At 35.7% G+C, this 9,971-nt stretch overlaps 1 protein-coding gene across 3 annotated transcripts in view; it reads left to right on the plus strand.

Annotated features, from left to right (window-relative positions):
• Positions 1-9,971, plus strand: part of SHANK2 (SH3 and multiple ankyrin repeat domains 2) — a 347,164-nt gene that overhangs the window by 45,906 nt on the left and 291,287 nt on the right. For all 3 annotated transcript variants that reach the window (XM_035326921.1, XM_035326922.1, XM_035326923.1), the window contains exons 5-10: positions 3,526-3,729; positions 4,468-4,539; positions 5,114-5,222; positions 5,503-5,654; positions 6,447-6,614; positions 8,761-8,877. In XM_035326921.1, the coding sequence (XP_035182812.1) occupies positions 3,526-3,729; positions 4,468-4,539; positions 5,114-5,222; positions 5,503-5,654; positions 6,447-6,614; positions 8,761-8,877 (822 nt within the window). The remainder of the gene's footprint in view (positions 1-3,525; positions 3,730-4,467; positions 4,540-5,113; positions 5,223-5,502; positions 5,655-6,446; positions 6,615-8,760; positions 8,878-9,971) is intronic.

Below are 9,971 nucleotides of genomic sequence, written 5' to 3' on the forward strand. Positions count from 1 at the left end.
TTCTTTTTTTTTTTTTTCTTGACTTAGCTGCCGTCTCATTTTCTCATGATCACCACAGTTACGGAGTTGTGCTCAGCAAGAGGGTAGTCTCTCCCAGTGCCTCATCTTGTGCTGCTTTGCCAAACAAATTAATGTGAAGAAAGAAGGCAGTATACAAGACTCTGTAGATTTATGTTGGATAGGCTGCCAGCAATTGTTACCCCTGAACAACCTTGAAGCCAGTCAGAACACAAGTCAAGCTTGGCTTCTGCCATGAAATTAAAATTTGGTCCTAGGCTTTTTAAGTTCTCCTTTCTTTAAACAGGTGGACACAAGAGAAAAGTAATCCAAGGTCTTAGTGCCTGCCTGGTACTTTTTGAGGCTTTGTGTTCTTTTGAACTATAGTTTATTTTTACCTAAAACTGGAAGAACCAACAATATGTTTCAGTCCAGTGGATGGAAAGCAATCCTCAGCCTGCCTGCTGAACTGCTCAATTTCCTCAAGCAGGCAATAAATCCCAGTTTACTGACGTCAGATTTCATGATATCCTGTTATTGACAGTGCATGTTGATGCATTATTATTGATAGTAGTTTTCTGTATGGATTTTGAGCTCATTCCTAGTCCAGATTAGCTATTTATGTGGTAAAGGCAAAGAATCCTCTCCTCTTATGAGCATACCTTTGGTGGCTGCGTTTGCACAGTTGTTCATTATGTGCAGATTACTTAGGTGTGAGTCTATGAAGGTTTGATGTGCTGTAAAATGCTTTCTGCTGTGTGTGGTCTGGCACCCCTCCGATCTGTTTTGTCTATTCCCCTCTGCATAAAGCCTTCATCAGGTGAACTGCTGCTGTACATGGCTGCAGGCACTCTGTTGTTGGCATCCCACAGCTCTGTCTGCTTCCAGTGGTGGTAGCTACTAATTCCCTAACTGCATATCTTGTAACCCAAAGAAGATTGTTTAGCAAGATTCAGAGGGCTTTTTTTTTTTTTTTTTTTTTCCTTGTTTAGTTTTTTAGTCTGACTTATGCCCCTGAATGATAATCTTAAATCCTATGGAAATTCTTTACAAGCATAATTTTTAATAACTATTGGCACTTTTATCTTACCAAAATCAGGTCCTACAGCCCAAGTGAGGAGCTCAAAGCCTATGGAAAAGTTGATAGTAATTTCAATAACTTTGAGTGCTGAGACACAAGCTATCATGTCCCTGTTGCAGCTTTCCATCTCTACTTGCAAGTACAAGAAGGGCATTTTGATCAGATTATGCTGTAAAATTAAAATATTTTCTATATTTTTAATATTCTATAGAATATTTTAAGAATATTTTAAGAAGCTGCTTTCTGTCCCTAAATACAGACATGGCAGAATCTGAGGAATGCCTCTACATGGGAAACTTGATGGGAAATTCTGCCTGATTTTTTTAATTATTATTTTTAATTTATTATTATTATTATTATTATTATTAATTAAGGGATCTTAAAATGCAGATTATAACTTTTCTGACTGCAAATTGAGAAGACAACAAATCACATCACTGAAGCGGGTAGTACATTGTGAAAGAAGGTACCACAAGTACAAGATATTTACAGAAAGAATGCATACCCTCTGCAAATTCTTCCTTACTGTCTCCTGTTAAACAGAAGTATATGTGTGCCCCTGTTGTGGAGGCATAAGAAGACTGTCTGGTGACCAAGTCTCTGCTTTTCTGTTCTTGTGTTTCCTTTTTTACAACTCCTTTTTGCAAAACCTGCAGAGGGGAGATGTGGTGGTTCAGCACACCCCTGTGCTTCACCCCTGTGGTGTTAGGAATGCAAATATGAAAATTAGATGCAGAATTATGTGCACCTTCTTGCATCTTCTTAACTAATGCAACCTATGCATAGGTTCTGCTGTGATGCAGCTGAGGTCTTCTCAAGGCAATATGGCAGAAGGTGAACAACTGCTCCACACAAAGGGATCAACATTGATTAAAATAAGCACATCTGTGTTTCTTGTGAATTGGTAGAAAGGTTAGGGCTGTGAATAAGTGAATTCGTGAAATTATTAGTTTCAAAGTGTTTCCACGTTTATTATTCCATTGAGGATTATATAAAATATTGTAGCTAGTGTGGTAGAAATGTAATGGTGATGTATGTATCAAATAACTCATTTTAAAATAAGCCTTTTAGCTACTGCACAAAAAGAATTCCTCACAGGAGCTTCTTTTCAGTGCAGGTGGTTAAGCTCTTATCACCTGTCCTCATGCGTTAGATGAGCAGGGTAATGTCAGACATGTGGAAAGTGAAGTATTTGAAAATAAATATTGTGCATTGTTGTGCAATGTGAATAAGCACTATAGAAAGATTTATTTTATCTTATTTATATTTATTTATTTTATTTCTGAAGAAATATAAAATTATTTATTATTTTACCAGTTTAACAAGTCTTTGAGAATTAGAAATACCCATCATTATCTACAATTTTTGTACGTAATCAAGAACAGATAGACCACAAGAACAGACTGAATGAAAGGAAGCATACTGAATTCTCAAGTTGTTAAAATAAAATAAAATAAAAATCAGACAAATTGCAATCAGAAGTTAGTGTTTTGTATCATTAAAGCAGTCTAATACCAGTCCAAGACTGCTTGTATCTTACTTCTGCCTCCCTCTCTCCTTCATATCCCCATTTAAAACAAAACAAAAGAACAAAATAAAACTTTTTCACAAAACACCATGAAACTTAAATATAAGCAAAACGAAAAACATTTCCTAGACCCCTTTATTCATGACAAAATCTAATATCTAATATCTCACTTGGTTACATTTTGATATTTAAGACTATAAAGTATTAAAGCTATCTGCTGTTTCCTAGGTCAAAACATCTCTGTAGCACATTGCAAAGAAATTTGGAAGCCAATAAAATAAATTGGCAGCAGTTATTAAATCCAGCAGTTGGACTAGATGATCCTTGTGGGTCCTTTTCAACTCAGGATATTCTTTGATTCTATTCCTAAACTTCTTAAATTTGGTAAACTTCTTAAACTTGGTAAGTATCAGAGAACTGAAAAGGTTCTTTTGAGGTTTTCCTCTGCTGCCTCACATCAGATAGTTCCTCTCATAAGTTTGCCCCAAGATAAACACAGCTAAAAACAAATTAGATTTCTAGCCTGAATACTTTTTTTTTGTTTTGTGAAACACTTGCATATCAGACTGGTCATCAGAACATCTTAGAATCAAGTGGATGGTTAAATATCTTGTAACATCCCTTCTTACACTTGGCTTTTTGTACAGGTTTGCCTTGAAGGCATCCTTTCTCTGAAAAAGAATGTGGTCTCTGATCTTTTTGGTGGGACTTGAAATGTCCTGGGTTTTCACAGTGCTTGTGCATTGGCTGTTACAGAGGAAGGAGTGTCTGAAGTATAATCCTGTATGCTTTGTCATGGGCTGTATAGATTTATTTTATATATATACCACACTTGTGAATTTTAGAATATAAGATAGTGCTTGAATGTTTTCTCATTATTTAGATTTCCTTTATCATTTCTTATCATTTCTCTTTGCAGAAATGCATTAGATTTAACCCAGAAGCTTCAGTGTGGGTTGCAAAGCAACGAATTTTGTGCACTTTGAATCAGAGTTTGAAAGATGTCCTGAATTATGGACTGTTCCAGCCTGCAAGCAATGGTAGAGATGGGAAGTTTTTGGATGAGGAACGACTTCTTAGGGAATACCCACAGCCAGTGAATAAAGGAGTTCCCTCCCTAGAGGTATTTTTTATATAAAAAATCTGAAATATCATTGTATTCTTCTGATACTGTAAACTGTAATTGAGGTTTCTACATGCAGTAGAACTGTGTTCAGAAACAGTGATCAGCAAGTCTGAACTTGAACCCTTGCTCCCAGAAGTCCTGGTGTTTGCCTGCTTGGTGGAGTTATTCCATGGATTATGCCCAGAAATCTGCACAGAATCAAACCCTTCAGAAAACTTGATTTTGAGGTTTTCCTCTGCTGAGAACACAGGGGATGTATTTTAGGAGAGTAGTCTGATTTAAAAAAGAAATGTAGGGTACTGGATTAAACGTTTGGATCTGTGATTAGGTTTACCATAGTAGTGTACCAGTTGCTGCATAATAACCCTTTGTCTCCTGCCAAAGGAGGGTATTTTTGTCTCAATGAAGCCTGAGGAGGGTGAGTTTGTGTGAAGCAGTCACTTGTTCCCCTCTCCATTGCTCATGCAGGGGCTGTGCAGTTGGGGGTTAAACTGGACAGAGCTACTATGGCACTGAGCAAGCAGAGAGCAGAGCCAGATAACACTGTACAGCAGGAAGCTGGGCACAGAACTGGCATTTAATTAATTTTGATATTGCTTGTATGGTAGTACATCACCCAGTAATAATCTGTAATTAACAGACTTATGTCACTACAATGGTAAGGTCAGAAATATTCTTATTATTTTTTAAGCAAAATGGGATATTTAAAATTTTTGTTTGCTTGTTTCCTCTCAGTTTCGATACAAGAAAAGAGTGTACAAACAGTTCAATCTTGATGAAAAACAACTGGCCAAGCTTCACACAAAGGTATGCCCAGTTTACTGGGGAAGTGAACAATTGTGTTCTTAGAAAAGTAATGTGTCTGAGAAGCTGGATATAAGTAGGAGTTCATTACCACCTGGTTCAATTGCCAAACAACAAGTAGTATGTGTTTGCAGTGCCAACAGGGATGTGTGAATTGTGATCTGGGATTTTTGCCTGTAGAAAAAATCCCATGTTTGATTCTTACATATGTAATATCAAATGAATCTTATTACATAAATACATGCTTTCAGCATGCTGCAGAAATGCTGATCTATGTCTTCAGAGTCATTTGCAGGTCAGAATAATAATGATCACTTTACATTATCCTAATTTCTTACTGAAAGAATCTGTCATTCACTTTTTCCTTAAAACTATGAACAACAGAATCTTCTCATTGTGTATGACTTCTAAACTTTACAAACTGCATGGTTTACGCTCACAGCATAACATTGGGTTCTCCAGGAGTGTGAATTTGTGCCGTGGTCTTAATGGATATATAATGACAGAATATTTCACTTTTAGTCAAAATTTTCCTTTTACAATCAGAGGATGATTAATTTGTCACGCTTTGTTTCAGGCTAATTTGAGAAAATTTATGGATCATGTCCACCATCTTTCAGTGGAAAAAATCACAAAAATGTTGGACCGAGGACTGGACCCCAACTATCATGACCTAGAAAGTGGAGGTCAGAACAATAAAAGTAGCAGCATAGCGTAGTACCGTGGGGTTGCTCAGCCTAAACTGATTAACAGGTTAAATCTCATGCATTCTTTCAGTTGCCTTCATAACTCTAGTCTAATGGAATCTGTATGGTTTTGCTGTCCAAAGAAGGAAATTGATAATTTATGATTTTATTTAATCAGTACTTTTAACTTCACATTTATTTTTTTTTTTTTTTAAAGCAGATGTTCTTTATTTTATAAATTTGGTCATTTCTTTCATGTTTATACTATTCTATTCTTCAGAAACACCACTAACTTTGGCAGTTCAGCTTGACAATACAGTAGAAGTGATAAAAGCTCTGAAAAATGGAGGAGCACATTTAGACTTCAGAGCCAAAGATGGAATGACAGCTCTGCACAAAGCAGCCAGAGCCAAGAACCAAGTAACCCTCAAGGTAAATGCTTTTAGTAGCAAATTACACTTTGCTTTATCCAGAAAAATATATAAAGGAAAATGCATTCAGTTAATTACTGTATTGTCCTCAATGGATCTTTTAATACATATTTGTTCTGGTGCTTTCTAGTGGTTTTAAAATCTTAGGATTTGCTTTCAATAAAGGGCTTTTTACTTCTGATTTTTAGGTAGTGGTGAAATCTAACTTTATTCACTGATAGATTTGGAAATATCTGCTTGAGGAAACAGGAATAGTATTATTGCTGCTTATCTCTTTGAAAGCAAATGCCAGTGATATGGATTACACATTGTATCTTAACACAGTCTTTTCTGTTTTCTTTCATATTTTAACAGGTATTCTTAAATCACTTTGATATGCTAGATTAAATCTTATGTTTATGGCATTTGCTTATTCCCTTTTGACAGATACTGAAATTGCATGACATTTTTGATAAAGCATCCTGTAACTGATTAGGTAAATGTGTTTCAAAGGCAATGTGACATTTTCAGAGTGCCAGTTCTGAAACTGAAGGAAAGATGGAAATAGGATGTTGTCACTCATCCTTTTCTTGCTATCCCTGTAGATACCTTGAGGTCCTTATTCTTCGGGGGTCATTCCTTCTTTAGCTTACTCTGTGTTGAAGCTCATTCTTTCAGCTTGTAAATAAGTGAGCAACAAATAAACATTATGGCAGATATCAACCTCGTAATTATTTTAGAAAAAGGTAGAAAAGTCTCTTTTCACTTAAAGTCCCTCCAAATAATGGTTTTAACAGATTGTGGTTGCTTTCAGACTCTTTTAGAGCTTGGAGCATCTCCTAACTACAAAGATAGCTGTGGCCTGACACCCCTGTACCACACTGCTGTGGTCGGAGGGGATCCCTACTGTTGTGAACTGCTACTTCATGAACATGCTACAGTCAGCTGCAAAGATGAAAATGGATGGCAAGAAATTCATCAGGTAGATAAGATTATTTTTTGGTTAGAGTTCAAATAGTATCAGGAGATGTGCACCATGAATGTTTTATGTTTAAACAGTGTTTTGAATGTCATTTTCATATGTTTAGTCCTTGCACATACAAGTATGGAGTTATTTCCTGTTTCTGTTTGCATGTTGTGTGGCATCCTGCTGTGGTAAATTAGAAGTATAAGCTCTCCCAATGGAGTATTTTTTAACTTTGTAGTCCTATGGTTACCGTGGATTTTGCTGCAGAAATTGTTACTGCAGTTGACTGCTGATCATATTTAGCCAATGGAATCTTGGAAGTTTGAAATTTAGCATCCTTTTTGTGGCACTTTATTAAAAAAAAAAGAAAAACAAAAAAAAGGATAACTCAATATTTTTGTTACTTGCTAAATGTTAATTTTCCTGGTAATACTTCTTCTGTGTTTGTCAGATGTACTTTCTTCTTTCTTGGAGATACCAGACTCTCTCCATTGACCATAACAGGGAGCCCTGATAAATGGTTGAATGGTTTGAACAGCTTGCGTAACATGTATACCTAGGGAAAATACATTTCCCTTGTGTAAGTTGTCTTACAGAGCCTCCCAATAAGCTGAATAAAGCATTGCTGTCAGATTGGCAGAGGAGAAGGTGAAACCTCACGCTAGCAAGGAAGAAAAGTAGGGAAAAGGCCTGGTTTTTGTCCAGCTTATTGTAGGAAGAATAGAAAGTTCGAGACCTGCACATTCATATCTAGCTGTTGATTGACTTTTAGAAATAGGACTGAATTGATAATTTATGGCTCATTGTGCATTTGCTCTATTCTCCCCCACATTCAGAAACACAGCTATGGTTTGATTCTGTTTCTCCCATTTGCTTATTTTCAGATGCTTGCGTTCTATTGCCTTAAAATATTCCTGTTCTAACATCCGCTGGCATGATGTTTCCATTAGTTTTTGCATATAATTGGTAAATGAATAAGTTATTTAACAAGCACCGTTTTTCTGTGTTTTTGTTGTTGTTTGTTTTGTTTTGTTTTTCTGTCTGTTGCAATTTAAATTTAGAGAAAGAAAAGATGTAGTGGTTAGGGTACTAGTCTGGGATTTGGGAAATCCAGTTCAATCCTAGATGTGTCACTTTTAATTTGTGCGTTGAGCAGTACACTAATTCTTCTGATCCAAACTGCAAGATGTGTAGGTGATAAACGGCAAGATGTGTAGGTGATAAAATTCCCACTGAAGTCAGTAGTAATCAGGTACTTAAGACAGGGTGAATGTCTTTGTATATCTGTATCTCAGCTTAAATTCCATAGTATTATTGGAATAGGAGTCCATATATTATAGGAATGATACTGATCGGAGATGATGTCAACCTAAAAGTATTATGAACTGGGAGATACTCAGTTGGTGTCCTACAGAGAAGAAAGGAGTAAAGTAATTGAGGCTGATGAATTGAATGAATGTGATTCTTCTCAAACTTATTCGCTAATCAGGAAAGTTTCAAATTTCAGTGGAGTTTCATTCTGTACAGGTTTAATTCCAACTGTTCAGGGTTTAACATTCTATCTGTGTGACTGAACACTGGAAGATTCTCCCTCTTTTGGATCACTGCCTCGTGTACACTGTACATCTAACGACATCATAGAATCTGAACATTATTATTTCAATTCTTTTGACCAGATTTCCCTAACGAGTGTTCACACCTTAAAAATCAGGCTTTGGAAATCTGATCATCTTCAGTGCCATCTAGTGGACAACTTTCCAAAGATTTCCAGGACAAAAAAATTACTTTCTGTCAACTGTTAAACATGATTAGCTGACTAGGAATATTAATTATGTTTATATATTCTGCCTAAGAATATATTAAAAGGATATCAATCTTTGTATATTCTTCATAATTTACATTGTTGTTCCCCAAGTACTTAAACATATTTTTGCACAGACTTGCTGTACGTGAAGTGCATGCATCTGAGTTCACAGACAGATACGCAGATCTGGTTGTTAGGCTTCCCATTCAGTCCAGGGGTGGTTTTAAAAATTAGGTCTAAAATAAAGTAGCATATTCTCTGATTAAAAAATGAGGAAATAAGAAATGTTGGCATGGAATGCTTGCCTGATACAGCCAGATTGTATAATAACTGAGATATTAATGTATCTTTTCATAGGCTTGCCGGTATGGACATGTTCAACATCTGGAGCACCTTCTCTTCTATGGTGCAGACATGTGTGCACAGAATGCGTCAGGAAATACGGCGCTGCACATCTGTGCCCTTTACAACCAAGTGAGTGGGCACACACATTCTCCACTTTTAAACATTGGTCCCAGAAACTAGAAGGGACATAATTAAACACAACTTTATTAGTATGTTAGTCACTGATTACAAATATGGCTGCTCATTTTTGGTAGCAAAATTATACCTATTCATTGGAAAACAAAACAACACAATGTATGACTGGACTGTTTTTTAGTGTTGTATCTAAATATTTGTTTCCTGGTAATAACTTACAGCTGTTTTGATAAAATTAGAATTAAGTAAGAAACACTTGGAAAAATACTGTAGAGATATATCTGTAGATTATACAAAGATGTCTAATTCTCTGCTGTTTACAACTTCTGTAGCCATTTACAAATAACAGAACCATTTTGATTTGATAGCATGTAATACTCTCTCTGCAGGGATGATGGGGAGGGAATAAGTTTTACAACTATGTTAAAACACAGCACGTTTAATGTTACATTGAATTAGGAAAATACAAGTCATGAGATGTGACTGTAACTAGTGAAACATCTGTTAAAGCATCTGCTTCTTAATTACAATCTCAGCTTTTTCAAAAGCCTTTTCAAAGCAGATTCTTCAAGTATTGAAGACTTGACTGTTTTAAAAATAGAATTTGGGGAATAATTTGACAGTTGACTTGTGTGTGCCATAATTGATTTCAATTCATAAAGAGTCCAGTCATACAAAATTTCCCTGTTAATGCTCATTATTGTTTGAAGTATGCAACATATCAGTGGGTGTCTCTGTGGATTGCTTGTTACTCCTTATCTGCTGGTGGTCTTCAACAGGTTAAGTCCCTAGAACAGCTAGGTTAAGCTTAGCTATGGTTTCTTTTCTTCTGTAGGCATACAGATTCCTAGATGATTTTGCAGAGGATTGAAATTCACTTTTTTTCTCAACAAAAGTTTTGCATTTATGCTTCCCATCAGGGATTAGACACAACTAACTATAGGCATTTCTGTTAAGTGAATATTTAAAAAATACTTTTTCAAACTTCATTTATTTCACTTTTTTCTGTGTAAGAATTTTGAAGTTTGGACCATATATAAGCATAAAAATTCAAATTCATCTTTTTTTTTTTTTTTTTTTTTTTTTTT

The sequence above is a fragment of the Oxyura jamaicensis genome, chromosome 5 (genome assembly GCF_011077185.1).
Source record: "Oxyura jamaicensis isolate SHBP4307 breed ruddy duck chromosome 5, BPBGC_Ojam_1.0, whole genome shotgun sequence".
Classification (NCBI taxonomy): domain Eukaryota; kingdom Metazoa; phylum Chordata; class Aves; order Anseriformes; family Anatidae; genus Oxyura; species Oxyura jamaicensis.